Source organism: Pelobates fuscus, chromosome 5, assembly GCF_036172605.1.
Source record: "Pelobates fuscus isolate aPelFus1 chromosome 5, aPelFus1.pri, whole genome shotgun sequence".
In the NCBI taxonomy this organism is placed as follows: Eukaryota; Metazoa; Chordata; class Amphibia; order Anura; family Pelobatidae; genus Pelobates; species Pelobates fuscus.
In genome coordinates, this window is record NC_086321.1 from 84,242,245 (window position 1) to 84,260,449 (window position 18,205).

The 18,205-nt window shown below is 45.0% G+C and overlaps 1 protein-coding gene across 1 annotated transcript in view; it reads left to right on the forward strand.

The window, feature by feature from the left end:
* Positions 1–17,759, forward strand: part of SNX18 (sorting nexin 18) — a 33,882-nt gene extending 16,123 nt beyond the window's left edge. Inside the window, exon 2 of the mRNA XM_063454033.1 lies at positions 15,215–17,759. Coding sequence (XP_063310103.1) covers positions 15,215–15,468 — 254 coding nt within the window. The 3' untranslated portion in view covers positions 15,469–17,759. The remainder of the gene's footprint in view (positions 1–15,214) is intronic.
* Positions 17,760–18,205: the final 446 nt, after the last annotated feature.

Here is an 18,205-nt window from a genome sequence, read left to right on the forward strand (position 1 = left end):
ATCTGCATCCTTTTTACCCTATTCCCTTTTATATAACAATACGTACATTTGTGTAGTAGCTGCAGGCTGGGCAAGCCCTCCTATCAGCCTCCGAGAGAATTCAAGGCACCGCGTCCTATCCATTATTCACCATGGGTTTTTGTGGTTCACCATTAGGAATTGACTTAAGATAACTTGTCATGTTTTATCTCATTTGGTGTTTGTGTTTTTTTTTTTTTTTTTTTTTATTGCAATACAAAGCCAACTGTATTAGAATAACCTCTATCTTCAAGGGAAACTATAGTCACCAAAACAACTTTAACTTAATCAGTTTTGGTATATAGATCATGCCCCTGCAGCCTCACTGCTCAATCCTCTGCCATTTAGGAGTTAAATAACTTTGTTAATGAACCCTAGTCACACCTCCCTGCATGTGACTTGCACAACCTTCCTAAACACTTTCTGTAAAGAGTCATCTAAAGTTTATCCTTCCTTTATTGCAAGTTCTGTTTAAATTAGATTTTCTTATCCCCTGCTATGTTAATAGCTTGCTAGACCCTGCAAGAGCCTTCTGTATGTGATTAAAGTTCAATTTACAGAGCAGGAGATTAAATTGTTTAAGGTAAATTAAATCTGATTGAAAGTGAAACCAGTTTTTTTTTTCCATGCAGGCTGTGTCAATCCTAGCCAGGGGAGGTGTGGCTAGTGCTGCATAAACAGAAACAAAGTGAATTAACTCCTAAAGGGTAGTGAATTGAGCAGTAAAACCTGAGGCATGATCTATACGCGAAATCTGCTTCATTCAGCTAAAGTTGTTTAGGTGACTATAGTGTTTCTTTCATGTTCACTGCTGTGCTTTGCCCCTCCCTTTAGCTGACAAATGTCTCCGCAGAGGGGCTGTGAATTATAATTCCTATTACCCTCCTTAACTGTAAAAAGAAACACCCCCCCCCCCCCTCCCCCACATTTCTAGATCACTGCAGTGAAAATCGTCATAATCTTAGGTACTCCCTATGCACCCAAGGTTTCAAATGTTGGGCTACGTTTTTACATGTATTAATTGGCTTAGCTATAGTCAGCATCAGTCATATTGTGCACGTTTATGCTCTGGTATGTCTCTGGTTAAAATTGTAATGCCAACAACTTGAAGAACTGCGTTCTAGATATTTTTCCTCAGTGATGTGATTTTATTTATTTTTTTCTGATTTTTTTTTTTTTCTTTTTTTTTTTTTCACCCTGTTCTACTCAGTGGCAGCTCTTTGCAGCAGCATAGGACAAGTAGGCAGATGCCTAACGGGACACAAGTATATTGTTAAATTGTTTGACTACTCACTCTGGGAGTAAGCGCGTTCCTGGCACTATAACTATTACAGCAGGTTGTAGTGGTTATAGTGCTTGGCATGTTTCTTTAAGTTCTGATCCACTTGACCGATGCCAATCGAGTGTCCAAATTTGGTATTAGAACACTCGATTGAGGTTAGTCTGAGGAGTGAACCAGGCCAGGTTTACAGCTTGATTATTCTGGCAAGCTCCCTCTTGGTATCTTTAGTGACAATAGTAACAAATTCACATTAAAGGATCACTATAGTGTCAGGAAAACAAATCGGTTCTCCTGACACTATAGTACCCTGAGGGTGCCCCCACCCTCAGGGCTCCCCTCCTGTGGTGCTGAAGGGGTTAAAACCCCTTAAGTTACTCATCTTATTCCACCGCCGGGCTCCCTTACCTCTCCTCCCCTGCTAACGTCCGCTCCCTCGTCCCCCGTCTTTTTCAATGCTTTCCTATGGATGCTCTGCGTGATGGAGGCATAATATGCCTCCAGCGTTGCAGATGCGCCTCTAGTGGCTGTCCGGAAGACAGCCACTAGAGGCTGGCATAACCACAAATGTAAACATACCAGTTTCTCTGAAACTGCTATTTTTGCATCTGAAGGGTTACAACCTGAGGGACCTGGCACCCAGACCACTTCATTGAGCTGAAGTGGTCTGGGTGACTATAGTGTCCCTTTAATTGCATGTCTCTATACTTTACTGCTGGTTCTTGCAGAGTTAAGTTAATAATTTTCATCATTATGGCTTTTAAGGTTTTTGATAGAATGGTTTAATATATTCATATAAAAGCTTTAGTTTTTATATGCTTAATGAAGTAGTTTTGCTGCAGAGACCCTGTCCTGTTTGTGCAGAAATGTAAAGCATGGCAGTTTCTCTGAAATGGTAATGTTCCTTTTTAGTCATAACTACACATCTAGAGCTGGACAGAGTGACAGCCAGTAAAGTCATTTCCTAGTGAAGTTTTTACATAATTGAAAGTTTTCTCATTCTGCGTCATTGAGCCCAGCAGGATGCCGATAAACCCTGGGAATGCTTCTTACAGACAAGCTTTGGTTTTAGTGCTTCTCTATGCAAAGTGCTTTGGTACATGCACTTGACTGTTTGTGACTACACAATAGAGCAGGGGTAGGCAACCTACGGCACTAGTGCCATGCACGGCACTCGAGGTGTCTTTCCACGGCACTCAAGGCTGCTAGAGCCAAACAGGGTCTGGCCTATCAGGAGTCTCAGTGAAACTTCAGATATCTGCTAATACAAAGAGGTAGTGAAGGACAATCCTCAATTTATGTATTGCAGCACTAAGAGGAAGTGATCTCAGATCACTTCCTCCCAGCACTTGTGAATGGGAATCCACACTGTAGTAGAGCAGCCCACAGATGTTGCAGCTCCTGTCCTTGACCTGTACCTGCCCAGGCTGGTCCCCACTGGAACCCAGGGAAGCCACCCACACTGCTAGATATACACAGACCTGCAGAATAAGCCTCCCCTCATACAAATAATATGAACAGCCCACACACAAACATACACACAATCCCCACAAACGCAACACCACTAACAATCTACATACATGCACACAATCCCACATGCAGCCTCTCACGTGCAAAACCCCAAACAGCCCCCATACACTACACACAATGTGACATATCCATCTACACACAATTCCACAAGCAGCCCTCATACACAGCCCACATTCATATGTATCATGCACGATACCATAAACTACTAATGAACATATACAATATAATAGCTCATATACGCACAAATACAACGATACAAAGCAATTACAGTATAAATAACACAGGCAGAATACGGCAGCACACACACCTCAATTTAAAAAAATAGGATCGGCAGGGCCGTTTGAAGGAATTTGGGGGCCCCACGCAAAATGGACATGGTACCCCCCCCTCGCACGCAAAGCCTACAGGAACCACAGCCACCGCATAGCCATACAGTTTAAGTTCACCCACACTTTATATAAATAAAGTTTTACAGTGCAAATACTGCTGTGGCATATAATGTGCATAAAACTTGAACATTTTCAACAATTGAAAATTCCATGTGTTCTCCTCATCTCCCCTTCTCCTCACCCCCTCCCTGTGTTCTCCTCACCCCCCCTCCCTGTGTTCTCCTCATCTCCCCTTCTCCTCACCCCCCTCCCTGTGTTCTCCTCATCTCCCCTTCTCCTCACCCCCCTCCCTGTGTTATCCTCATCTCCCCTTCTCCTCACCCCCTCCCTGTGTTCTCCTCACCCCCCCTCCCTGTGTTCTCCTCATCTCCCCTTCTCCTCACCCCCCTCCCTGTGTTCTCCTCATCTCCCCTTCTCCTCACCCCCTTCCCTGTGTTCTCCTCATCTCCCCTTCTCCTCACCCCCCTCCCTGTGTTATCCTCATCTCCCCTTCTCCTCACCCCCTCCCTGTGTTCTCCTCATCTCCCCTTCTCCTCACCCCCCTCCCTGTGTTATCCTCATCTCCCCTTCTCCTCACCCCCTTCCCTGTGTTATCCTCATCTCCCCTTCTCCTCACCCCCTCCCTGTGTTCTCCTCACCCCCCCTCCCTGTGTTCTCCTCATCTCCCCTTCTCCTCACCCCCCTCCCTGTGTTCTCCTCATCTCCCCTTCTCCTCACCCCCCTCCCTGTGTTATCCTCATCTCCCCTTCTCCTCACCCCCTCCCTGTGTTCTCCTCACCCCCCCTCCCTGTGTTCTCCTCATCTCCCCTTCTCCTCACCCCCCTCCCTGTGTTCTCCTCATCTCCCCTTCTCCTCACCCCCCTCCCTGTGTTATCCTCATCTCCCCTTCTCCTCACCCCCTCCCTGTGTTCTCCTCACCCCCCCTCCCTGTGTTCTCCTCATCTCCCCTTCTCCTCACCCCCCTCCCTGTGTTCTCCTCATCTCCCCTTCTCCTCACCCCCTTCCCTGTGTTCTCCTCATCTCCCCTTCTCCTCACCCCCCTCCCTGTGTTATCCTCATCTCCCCTTCTCCTCACCCCCTCCCTGTGTTCTCCTCATCTCCCCTTCTCCTCACCCCCCTCCCTGTGTTATCCTCATCTCCCCTTCTCCTCACCCCCTTCCCTGTGTTCTCCTCATCTCCCCTTCTCCTCACCCCCCTCCCTGTGTTCTCCTCATCTCCCCTTCTCCTCACCCCCCTCCCTGTGTTCTCCTCATCTCCCCTTCTCCTCACCCCCCTCCCTGTGTTCTCCTCATCTCCCCTTCTCCTCACCCCCTCCCTGTGTTCTCCTCATCTCCCCTACTCCTCATCCCCTCCCTGTGTTCTCCTCATCTCCCCTTCTCCTCACCCCCCTCCCTGTGTTCTCCTCATCTCCCCTTCTCCTCACCCCCCCTCCCTGTGTTCTCCTCATCTCCCCTTCTCCTCACCCCCCTCCCTGTGTTCTCCTCATCTCCCCTTCTCCTCACCCCCCTCCCTGTGTTCTCCTCATCTCCCCTTCTCCTCACCCCCCTCCCTGTGTTATCCTCATCTCCCCTTCTCCTCACCCCCTCCCTGTGTTCTCCTCACCCCCCCTCCCTGTGTTCTCCTCATCTCCCCTTCTCCTCACCCCCCCTCCCTGTGTTCTCCTCATCTCCCCTTCTCCTCACCCCCTTCCCTGTGTTCTCCTCATCTCCCCTTCTCCTCACCCCCCTCCCTGTGTTATCCTCATCTCCCCTTCTCCTCACCCCCTCCCTGTGTTCTCCTCATCTCCCCTTCTCCTCACCCCCCTCCCTGTGTTATCCTCATCTCCCCTTCTCCTCACCCCCTCCCTGTGTTCTCCTCATCTCCCCTTCTCCTCACCCCCCTCCCTGTGTTATCCTCATCTCCCCTTCTCCTCACCCCCTTCCCTGTGTTCTCCTCATCTCCCCTTCTCCTCACCCCCCTCCCTGTGTTCTCCTCATCTCCCCTTCTCCTCACCCCCCTCCCTGTGTTCTCCTCATCTCCCCTTCTCCTCACCCCCCTCCCTGTGTTATCCTCATCTCCCCTTCTCCTCACCCCCTCCCTGTGTTCTCCTCATCTCCCCTTCTCCTCACCCCCCTCCCTGTGTTATCCTCATCTCCCCTTCTCCTCACCCCCTTCCCTGTGTTCTCCTCATCTCCCCTTCTCCTCACCCCCCTCCCTGTGTTCTCCTCATCTCCCCTTCTCCTCACCCCCCTCCCTGTGTTCTCCTCATCTCCCCTTCTCCTCACCCCCCTCCCTGTGTTCTCCTCATCTCCCCTTCTCCTCACCCCCTCCCTGTGTTCTCCTCATCTCCCCTACTCCTCATCCCCTCCCTGTGTTCTCCTCATCTCCCCTTCTCCTCACCCCCCTCCCTGTGTTCTCCTCATCTCCCCTTCTCCTCACCCCCTCCCTGTGTTCTCCTCATCTCCCCTTCTCCTCACCCCCCCTCCCTGTGTTCTCCTCATCTCCCCTTCTCCTCACCCCCTCCCTGTGTTCTCTTCATCTCCCCTTCTCCTCACCCCCCTGACTGTGTTCTCCTCCTAACCCCCTCCCTGTATTCCCCTCACCCCCCTCCCTGTGTTCTCCTCATCTCCCCTTCTCCTCACCCCCTCCCTGTGTTCTCCTAATCTCCCCTTCTCCTGACCCCCTCCCTGTGTTCTCTTAATCTCCCCTTCTCCTCACCATCCCCCTCCCTGTGTTCTCCTAATCTCCCCTTCTCCTCACCTCCCCCCTCCCTGTGTTCTCCTAATCTCCCCTTCTCCTCACCTCCCCCTCCCTGTGTTCTCCTCATCTCCTCACCCCCCCCGTGTTCTTCTTACTCCTCCCCCCTCAGTGTTCTTCTTGCTTCTGCCCCGTGTTCTTCTTACTCTTCCCCCCTCCCTATGTTCTTCTTACTACTCCCCCCTATGTCCTTCTTACTCCCCTCCCACCCTCCCTGTGTCCTTCTTATTCCCCTCCCTGTGTCCTTCTTATTCCCCTCCCTGTGTCCTTCTTATTCCCCTCCCCCTGTGTCCTTCTTATTCCCCTCCCCCTGTGTCCTTCTTATTCCCCTCCCCCTGTGTCCTTCTTATTCCCCTCCCCCTGTGTCCTTCTTATTCCCCTCCCCCTGTGTCCTTCTTATTCCCCTCCCCCTGTGTCCTTCTTATTCCCCTCCCCCTGTGTCCTTCTTATTCCCCTCCCCCTGTGTCCTTTTTACTCCCCTCCCCCGTGTCCTTCTTACTCCCCCGCCTATGTTCTTTTTACTCCCCCCCCCCCCTCCCTCCCTATGTTCTTCTCACCTCCCCTTCCCTGTAGCGTGGCCGAGCTCAGGGTGCACTTCCTGTCAGTCCGTCCGGGAACAGGAAACTAAATCTCCTGTACCGCGTGGTACCAGCCGGACTGACAGTAGGAAGAGGAGCTCGGCCACGCTACAGGGAAGGGGAGATGACGAGAGAGGCAGTGCTGCAGCTGCCTGAGGCTCTCTATAGAGCGCTCAGGCGGCTGCAGCCTTATAGAAATGGCCGGCCCTGCTTGGGGGCCCAGGCCAGCTCGGGGCCCCAAGCAATTGCTTGGTTAGCTTGCCTGGTAGCGACGGGCCTGAGGATCGGCACGCTACGGGACATCACAATCCTATATCGGCACAGTGCTGCTAAAAGGTTGCCTACCCCTGCAATAGATCATGAAAGTGCACTGTAGTGGTTATGGTGCCAGGAGTGCTACTTCTATTGTAAGTAGTAAAACTGTTTTAGTACAGTGTGACGTCTTACCTGGGGTCTCCCGGGCACTGCTCTCCATCTCTTCTTAGCCTGCAGGAGAACCAGGAGCTTTCATTAGCTCCTGATCAAAGACCTGCGGTGTAGAACCAGCGCATTGGCTGGGAGTGTCCTGCACTGCACTAGAGGGGCTTGGATCACACAGCTTGCCTGGAGGCTGCATGGGAGGTAATAAGCAGCAGCTGAAGGACTCCAATCAAGAAGACAAACCATTCTAAGAGGTTTGACTTTTTACAAAGAGCACTCCTGGCACCATAACTACTACAGTGCACCAAAGTGTGTATAATGCTTTAAAGGGAAACTCCAGTGCCAGGAAAACAATCAGTTTTCCTGGCACTGCAGGTCCCCTCTCCCTCCCACCCCCCAATCCCCGGTTGCTGAAGGGGTGAAAACCCCTTCAGTAACTTACCAGAGGCGGCAACGATGTCCCACGTCGCTGCTTCTTCCGCCGCTCCTCCCAGGGATTGCGTATCCTGTGGGCGGGATCAGTCTCTCCCACCGGCCGGGGAGACCTAATGCGCGGCATGTGCATTAGAGCTCGCCATAGGAAAGCATTGAAAATGCTTTTCAATGCTTTCCTATGGGGAAATGAGCGACGCTGGAGGTCCTCACACAGCGTGAGGACGTCCAGCGACTCTCTAGCACAGGTTTCCTGTGCTAGGGACACGGACATGCCCTCTAGGGGCTGTCTAGTAGACGGCCAGTAGAGGTGGAGTTAACCCTGCAAGGTAATTATTGCAGTTTATAAAATACTGCAATAATTACACTTGCAGGGTTAAGAGTAGTGGGAGTTGGCACCCAGACCACTCCAATGGGCAGAAGTGGTCTGGGTGCCTGGAGTGTCCTTTTAAGTGTTCGGTTTAATAGAATGGATTTTGGTCTTATAAGCTGCACTTCCAACCTACGAGGATATAATAATAGCTGCCACCCAATAAGCAAGGTTAAGCCATGACCGAAAAGTCATAATACACAGGGTTATTTACTAAATTGTGAATTCAAAATTAATGATATGATGACTGTTTTAATCACAATGTGGTGTATTGGAGTATACCAATCTCCCCATCCATCAAAAAAAAAAAACAAACACTTGTATGAGTAGTTTAGAGGACAGTATTACTAAAGCATGTGTTGATTCCTTTATGTAGAGGGTGTGCTTTGTAGTCATGGGTTCCAGGAAAGAGCGGAGTCAAGCTAATGTCACCTGAGAGGAAAGGACTTGATATGGATGTTTGTGTTATTTATACTTTTGCTCTTTGCTTCCTACATCAGTTTTTAATGCTGTATCACTTGATGCAATGCCAGATGGGGGCCAAGTGCACTCCCAGGGTTTTTTACGAAGTGGGAATTCAAAGTAAAGGCTAGAGTAGTTGAACTGAAAGCATAGCTTACCTACAAGAATCTTTCCAGTTTGGCTATTTTGACCTTAAATTTTAAATTCACTTTGCATCTTCTTTGAATTTTGACTTTTAGTGAATAACCCAGTCCGTATGAATTAGAATGGAGGAATTTGGAAAGATATCAGATTTCTATGGGACTAGCACTGTACTCGCTCAAATAAGATGTTGGTGTTCTTCTTCCATGGTTTTAAATGGAACTTGTGATACACAGGGTATAGTTAAAGTAATGAGATGTAAGTCTCCAGTGAATTCTATGAAAACACTATGTAATAATGCATACACAGACCTCTTATAGACTTTAATGGTAATCTGCCATCTGTACAAAAGATGTCTGACTAAGCTAAGAGGTTATGACCTTAACAAACTTCAAAGGTACTGACTCCCCAAGTTATTCATCCACTATAATGTAAAATTATTTTTCCCCCTTGTTTCCTTCTGTGAGAGTTTGTAGAATACAAGGTGTGAGTTGGGCCCAGGCACCTTGTTAATGAACAATTTAACACCACACTTTGTAAGACGGTGCCTCACCCTTTTCCCCAGCTACTTCCTTTCTTTGTGTGGTGCTGTTGATAGGCTGAGACTTGAGTCAACCTATCACAATATACATACCTTTTGCACTCTGTTTTCTACGTGGGGTGCCAATAAAAAATTGAGAGCACCCGCTGACACTCTCAATGCAAAGGTGTGGATAGAATATATGAATATATATATACACACACACACACACACCCCTATCCAAGAGACTAAATTGGTATCTCAATTGACATGTCCTGACACAAAATTAATAATTAGAACATTTAGAGACCCTGCCTTCACATGCATATTCGCAGGGTTATCTAAACTAAAAAAAAAAAAAAAAAAAAGAGAACAAAATAGATGATCTGGAAAAATACTTCAACCCAACAGGCTGTTTCATTCAGATTTAATCCATTAAGGACACAACTTCTGGAATGAAAGGGAATCATGATGGAATATTTCCATCATATGTCCTTAAGGGGTTACTGTACAAAATGTTGCCGTTTTAACTGTCTTGTCCTCTGTCCTCCCCAACAGTGTGAGGGGGTGGTTACCGTATATACTAGAGTATAAGCCGACCCGAATATAAGCAGAGGCCCCTAATTTTATCCCAAAAAACTGGGAAAACGTATTGACTCGAGTATAAGACTAGGGTGGGAAATGCAGCAGCTACTGGTAAATTTCTAAATAAAATTAGATCCTAAAAAAAATATATTAATTGAATATTTATTTACAGTGTGTGTATAATGAATGCAGTGTGTGCGTATGTGTGTGTATGAGTGCAGTGTGTGTGTGCATGAGTGCAGTGTGTGTGTGTGAATGCAGTGTGTGCAGGGCCGGTGCAAGGATCTTTGCCGCCGTAGGCAAAACATTTTTTGCCGCCCCCTCCCCCCCCCATATGTCCTGACTTCCCCTCCTCCTCCCTCAGTGGTCCTTACCTCCCCACCCCCGTGTTCCTTCACTCCCCCCCCCCCAGTGGTCCTGACTCACCCCTCCCCTAGTGGTCCTTACCCTCCCCTCCCCTAGTGGTCCTTACTTCCCCCTCCCCTCCCATAGTGGTCCTTATCCCACCCCCTCCCTCTCATAGTGGTCCTTATCCCCCTTCTCCCTCCCATAGTGGTCCATATCCCCCCCCATCCCTCCCATAGTGGTCCATATACCCCCCCCTCCCTCCCATAGTGGTCCTTATACCCCCCCTCCCTCCCATAGTGGTCCTTATCCCACCCCCTCCCATAGTGGTCCTTATACCCCCCCTCCCTCCCATAGTGGTCCTTATACCCCCCTCCCTCCCATAGTGGTCCTTATACCCCCCTCCCTCCCATAGTGGTCCTTATCCCCCCCCTCCCTCCCATAGTGGTCCTTATCCCCCCCCTCCCTCCCATAGTGGTCCTTATCCCCCCCCTCCCTCCCATAGTGGTCCTTATCCCCCCCCTCCCTCCCATAGTGGTCCTTATACCCCCCTCCCTCCCATAGTGGTCCTTATACCCCCCTCCCTCCCATAGTGGTCCTTATACCCCCCCTCCCTCCCATAGCGGTCCTTATACCCCCCTCCCTCCCATAGTGGTCCTTAACCCACCCCCTCCCTCCCATAGTGGTCCTTAACCCACCCCCTCCCTCCCATAGTGGTCCTTAACCCACCCCCTCCCTCCCATAGTGGTCCTTAACCCACCCCCCCCCTCCCATAGTGGTCCTTATACCCCCCCCCCCTCCCATAGTGGTCCTTATACCCCCCCCCCCTCCCATAGTGGTCCTTATACCCCCCCCCCCCTCCCATAGTGGTCCTTATACCCCCCTCCCATAGTGGTCCTTATACCCCCCTCCCATAGTGGTCCTTATACCCCCCCTCCCATAGTGGTCCTTATACCCCCCCCCCTCCCATAGTGGTCCTTATACCCCCCCCCCTCCCATAGTGGTCCTTATACCCCTTTTTTTGTTATTATTAATTTTTTTATTATTATTATTTTTATATCATTATTTCTTATTTTATTAATATATTTTTTTTCGTCCCCCCTCCCTGCTTGATATATGGCAGGGAGGGGGGCTCTCCTTCCCTGGTGGTCCATTGGCAGTTCAGTGGGGGGGAGAGGGGGGCTGGCAGAGCTGTAACTTACCTGTTCTGCAGCTCCTGTCAGCTCTCTCCTCCTCTGCGCCGTCCGTTCTGCTCTTCTGTCAGCTCCCAGTGTAAATCTCGCGAGAGCCGCGGCTCTCGCGAGATTTACACTGGGAGCTGACCGAGGTGCTGACCGGACGGCGCAGAGGAGGAGAGAGCTGACAGGAGCTGCAGGAAAGTAAGTTACAGCTCTGCCAGCCCCCCTCTCCCCCCAGTCTGTATTATGGCAATACAAATTGCCATAATACAGACCTTGACTCGAGTATAAGCCGAGTTGGGGTTTTTCAGCCCAAAAAATGGGCTGAAAAACTCGGCTTATACTAGAGTATATACGGTACTTCACAGTGCTTCATAGGAGGTCTATACACAATGCCCTACCAATTTCCTTTGTTGTCTTACTTTCAACCATCTACTTAACATTGACAGCCAGCCTCTTACTAGTCTTTCTCTTTTTGCTGCCACAGTCTAACTGCTTCCTTGATGTCTAGCAAAATGTCCCTTGTGCTTGTGCACACCTGTGTTAATCAATGGTGCCAAAAGGATGTTCAAGCACTTCATACTGAGTCAGTGCAGTGCACAGGGCTGCAAGAGAGTCCTGATGTTGTCGTCGCTGCTATAGTGCACAGTGGCAATGTACAGTAAGGGAAGATCAGGTTTTAGTGCAACAAATTTGCTTTGAATCTAGGAGCCAGCTAAAAATGTTAGAAGACAGGTTTTGTTAAACTAACAAAGCTTCATTTTCAACACCTAAAATACAATTCTTAAAGGGACACAGCTTAACGTAGTGGTTCTGGTGTCTATATCCTGTCCCTGTAGGCTTTTCAGAGAAAAGGCAGTGTTGACATTGCTGCCTAGTGACAACTGTAGTACATTCTCTCAGGTACAGGTACATTCTCTCTCAAATTGGGCAGACTAGATGGGCCGAATGGTTCTTATCTGCCGTCACATTCTATGTTTCTATGTAAATTCACCAATAATTCTTTTTTGATTTTAAATTTATGTCCACCCAGTCTTGGGAGAGCTGAAGTGGATCATTTCCTTTAAGTCCAGTGGGGTTTGTGTAATTTTAAGCTTTTCTTGCTCTGCTCCCTTGCGCACTGTTTAGCGACGTGGGGGCCGGAGTGACATCATATTGCTGCTCCCAGTGTTCTGTCAGATTTCCTTACCCTTCTCATATCCAGTGAGGCGGACCAGCTGTTGCCTGTGCTACACATGCATGCTAGCACTCCTAATGGATAGGAAACTGATGCAGTTTGGAAGAGTGTGCAAGACCACCGCACCACTGCCAATGACAAGGCATCAGCTGGAATGGTAACTTCTCGTCAGCATGGAGGGAAGTTTAGTGTTTGTTTATTTTTTTTTATTTAAGTTTGGAGGGGCGGACCATCTTGAAAGCGTTACTCTAATAAAAATCACTGTTTTCGCTCCCCAAGTGAAAATTTAGTCCAGAGGAATGAGACAATTTACCTCAAGTTACTTTTCAGAAACCAATGATTTACACTGTAGTGAAAAACCAATTATTTACATTTTAACAAGATTACTCTCAAATGTGTAACTAAAAAGTTATTTGCATTTTATTTTTCTGATGTCAAACTCCATTGGTAGGTTTGTGAAGAATTCTGTTATAGAATCTATAGGCGGCTAAGCAACGCATCCTATAATTCTTAGTATGCAGTCAGTGCTCAGAAATGTTTGTGCACAAGTTATTTGAGAGCTGATTGGCTGTGCATGGTACTGCCCTATCTATACACTTTGGTCGTGTTGCAAGAAGAGGTTTGCAGCAGCAAGTACCTTTTTAGTTTGAGACATTAAAGTATTTGTAAAAGCAAAATAAAAGTTTTTTTGCATAATTTTAGGCGTGGGAACTGTTAATATTTATTGTGCTATAGGTTGTTAGAAACCTTCCAGCCATACACAATACATTTTGTATAAAATATGCAAATATATTGTAGGGATAGACTTGTCTGTTCCGCTGGTTAGAGCCGATATTCAGCATCTGATTATTGGTTATCTGCCTTGTAATTTACCGATATTACCAATTCACTCACCTCTCCTATTCACCAAACGTTGTCTTCGGAATCTGGAAACTCTAGCCTCCAGCCATCGAAGTACCATGTAGTGACCTTGCGTCACCCTTTTCTGTGAGTCCCCCACATGCAGTGAATAACCTACTATAATGTACTGGTCAGGCTGACAGAGTGATAGGAGTGTGTGATTACAGCAATTCCACACCTACCTGTAACAGCAGTGTACATGCCAATATCCCACTGACCTCAGCATGTACTGGCTACATGAGTGATAGGAGTTTTATTGCTCACAGTATGTTCAGTTAATGCCAGATTTCAGTAGAAATTGTGTTGCTTTTTCTAAACTTGAAATGTACAGAATATCTGCACCCGTTATCGACAATAGTCTCGAAAGGTGACCACTAATCTCTAATGCATTGTGCTTTTATTTGGTAGAAATATGGAATAAATAATTCACATGTGAAAAATGATATATGCGAATGTGGGTTATTGCTTTACTTGAGGTTGAAGCCTTTTAGTATCCCAGTAGTTAACAAAATACAGGCAAAAATGTATTGTTCCTAAAAATGTCATCTTACCCAACTAGTATCCTCCTTCCAGATAATCTTATAGGAAGAAATGCTACACACAGTGACACTGACTATTTTAAAGCACCTGTCATGACATGTGATGTGTCACATTAAAGGGATCACATTTATGAATTATGTGACATATTTTTCTAGCGCATACATATTTACAGATTATCATTTCTTACTGCAAATCCAAATTATCTATCTTAAAGGGGTACTGCAACTGATTTTGTTTTTCACATTCCGATGTTTGGAGTGCCACGTGATATGAAAATATTGTGGCATATTGAAGCCACCCTTTGCCCTCCTGATATTAGATGGGGGATCTATTCTGTTCTAAATTAATTAAAGGGACACTATAGTCACCTGAACAACTTTAGCTTAATGAAGCAGTTTTGGTGTATAGAACATTCCCCATGCAGCCTCACTGCTCAATCCTCTGCCATTTAGGAGTTAAATCCCTTTGTTTATGAACCCTAGTCACACCTCCCTGCATGTGACTTGCACAGCCTTCCATAAACACTTCCTGTAAAGAGAGCCGAATTTAGGCTTTCTTTATTGCAAGTTCTGTTTAAGATTTTCTTATCCCCTGCCATGTTAATAGCTTGCTAGACCCTGCAAGAGCCTCATGTATGTGATTGAAGTTTAATTTAGAGATTGAGATACAATTATTTAATGTAAATTACATCTGTTTGAAAGTGAAACCAGTTTTTGTTTTTTCATGCAGGCTTTGTCAATCATAGCCAGGGGAGGTGTGGCTAGGGCTGCATAAACAGAAACAAAGTGATTTAACTCCTAAATGACAGTGAATTGAGCAGTGAAATTGCAATGGAATGATCTATACACTAAAACTGCTTTATTTAGCTAAAGTAATTTAGGTGACTCTAGTGTTCCTTTAAATATGCTGTATTCTGGCTAATTTAAAAAGAGCCTTTGTAGTAGTTATATGCACATTCAGATACAAGACACTGTTTTCATTAGTTAGTGATTTCATTGATATTATAAATTGAGAACTCTGAGGTCTTGGCATTTTTTGCCCTGCAGAGTTATGAGGAATTATCTATATTCTGGTGCAGTTTGACATGCAGTGAAATTATCAAATGCTCCATTATTCCTTGCATTTAGTTCATACAGACTATGCCTATGGCCCATGTCGCTCTTCACTAGGATTGCAGTGACAATTCTCCAAACATGTAGTAGAATTGCAAATGTTTCTGCAAATCTCTGCTGCATTCCCTACCCCACTGACTGTGTCCTCCATGTTTGCTAAAGTAAAAACTAAGGAATGTAAAGGTCACCATGATTTAAGAGTCTGTTTTTATTTAAAGTTTTGTTTAGTGATCAGACTATGGTAGACTCGGAGCTACGTGGGAATTTTTATGTTAAATTTAAACTGACCAGGGGGGGGGGAGTAGGCTGCTGCCCTTCTAGAGATTCTTAAAATGATCCCCCATACTTACATCTTCTCCGTTACGTTTTAACCTTCAGTGCCAGCGTACACTATTCAAAAGCTATTTTGAGTATCACGTAGACCAGCTATTTTTAAACTAGATAACAGGAATCTGCTCACTTTCTCGAAGTGATTTAAATTTTCTTTTTTGTTTCTCCGTAGGTGCACTGACCAAAGTACGAGAGAGTAAGAAGCATGTAGAAGAAGGGAAGATGGAGCTTCAGAAAGCAAGTGATATCCAAGAACGCTGTAACATTATTTCCTATGCTAGCCTAGCAGAAATACAGCACTTTCACAAAATCCGAGTGAGAGACTTCAAGTCACAAATGCAACATTTCTTACAACAACAGATCACATTCTTCCAAAAAGTGACGCTAAAACTGGAGGAAGCTCTACAAAAATATGATGCTGCCTAGGAATGACATGGGGAAACCCTCAGCTTATTCTCCTCGTTTTGGGGATGGTATATTAACCCTGGGGAAATATTCACCCCTACAAAATTACAACCTGTTGCCAATAATTGGCGGTGGTACACGAATGGTCGTACATCTACTTTTTTTTTTTTTAGTATACTGTGATGCAGAAATGTGGAACCCTAAGATAGTTCCACATAGTTCCAGCATAGCACATTTGTATTTAAATTATATCAACTATTCCTACACTACCATTGTACCAATTTTTCTGGTGTATCAAGTATGCAAATTGCCTTATTGTTTCCTGAAGTATGTTGTTAAGGTGCATACACAAAAAAACGACTAACACGTTACTTCAGTTGCCTTTTTTTATTCTTACACCTGGATTTAACATATCCTCTGTTTACAAATCTTCTACTTGAGCAACTGTTCAATTTTGTGCCTTCTTAAACTTTTTTTTTTTTCAGTAATAAATTCATATTTTACCATGGAGAAACTGTTGATCCAATGTAAACTTTACAAGTCTGCTAAATATTGTTTTCTCCTCTATTGCCCACAGTGCTCTATTTTACTAGGAAAACATGGGCTTCCGTGACATTCTGTCCTGTAGACAAGGAGACGATGGGATTAACCTATTGTTTGTTTAGGTTACTGTACGCCCATGTCAGGAAAAGATTCACTTGTTACATAGAACTGTAAAACAACGCTGAAGAGGAACTGGCTATTTTAACATCAATTAGTGAAAATTCACAGGACAACGCAATTACGGCTTATTGCCCGGTACAGTCTTATTGGTTTTCAGCAGTTGTTTACTTGTATGATGGTTAGTGGATGGGTTAGTGAAGTGTGCTATTGAAGTGTACCAGCAAGGAGCGGTTAACTATTTGATGTGACTCGAAAAGACACTTTAACTGGGATTTTGGAGACTCTGCAATCATCGATTAAGTAATGAAATAAAATTGCATTGCTGGCAATAAAGCACATATCCTTCTACAGACTAGTTTACACAGCATGTCTGTTCACATCTTATCCATCTAGGGGAGACCAGTAGCATGTTAAAATTAATACTGTGTATGCATACAATTATATTTAATGCACTCATTTTATTTATTATTTTGTAGCCAATCTTTTTCAGTTTTAATATTAACCTTTTCTCTGGAATATTTACATATTGACAATATCTAGTGAAATACTAGCAATTGTGTAATGCTGCATTTTGAGATACTGAAGCAGCTCTGATATATTAGTAACCCCTGATATATCATGGATACTTGTTGGATTTTTTTTAATGCTTTATATTATTGACACTGGTCTTTAAATTCCTGAAGTTAGTGTCACTTCCTTTTCTTAATCATGGAAAGCAAAGCACTTGAGCTCATCTATTTGATTGTTTTTTTTTTATCATATTAAATGCGTCTTTGCTTTGTTACAAGGTTGGACAACCTTTTGGTTTTCTAGCCCATCACCAGAGGCAGAGGATAATGTAACTTGTAGGCAAAAAACATAAAGAAGATTTTCATGTCACTCTTCTCTTGCAAAATATCAAGTCTGCTTTACTTTTTTTTTTTTGCCTTGGGGCACAAGTATTATTTATACATGTGCTGTATGGGACAATTACTGGCCAGTTGCAAGACACATGAGATTTAGCCACATAGACATGCATCTATTTGAAGTTCTAAAATGTACCCGTCTTGATAATGGACTTGTGCACCTTTTTATATGAATTCTGATCCTTAGTATACAAAGACACTTTTCTTCCCCCCTCAAATCCTGTTTATTCTCTGCCACCTCAAACAAACTGGCCTATGTATGGATCTGTGATCTCAGTTTGGAGGCTTTCAGAGGTAGACCGAAGATACATAACTCCAAGGCTAGGAGCTGGTGCTTAACCATTGACGATAAACATATCAATGTTTAGGTCCTGGACTCTTAGCTTTTTCACTTCTACTACTTTGCATCATCATCATCATCGTTCAGCATTTTTAGAAATAAAAAAACCTTGTGGGGTTAGTTGTAGCTTCTGTATCCATTCTTAAATTTCTACAGTATTACCATGCTTTCCTTTTAAAGGTGCCTATTTATGACTTGGTAAAACTACAGGTGCATTTATATAAATTCTGCTGGGAGAAGCTCAAATTAAACCACTGTTATTTCATAGCAATGGAAGGAGTTTTAATGATTACATTAGCATGCACTTACTTTGACTTCTTAACATCTCCAACTCGTTACACTGTGTGATCAATTCAATGTAGTTAAATTATCTGCTGGCAATTAAAAATCCAACATTGCTTGTATCCAAACGTTGCTATGCACGTCTTTATTTATAACTTTGCATATGGTTTTCTTTTGTCTGCTTTTCTAATCATTTTGTTTAAGGTAATGGTAAGCCTTTTTCTGCAAAGCTATTTTTTTTTTTTCCTTGTGTGTTTCTTTATTATGAGTTTGAAGCAGATAAGCTGTCTAAATTCTGTACCTGCATGCAGTTGCATCTTGCGCTGGTAAGTCTAGTTTTACATTGCCTTCCGAATTCTCTTAACCTGCAAACTGTAGCTTCACTGCTCACCATATACACATTCGTATGATCACCTCATCTCAATGTACAACACAGCTGTGACCGAAATAATGTAAAAATATTTATAGTAAATTAATATTTCACATTTATTGTATAACTGCACCAAAACATTTTTAAACTACTAGTAACTGTTTTAGAGGAAAGTATGGAAAGCTGTTATCACAATCT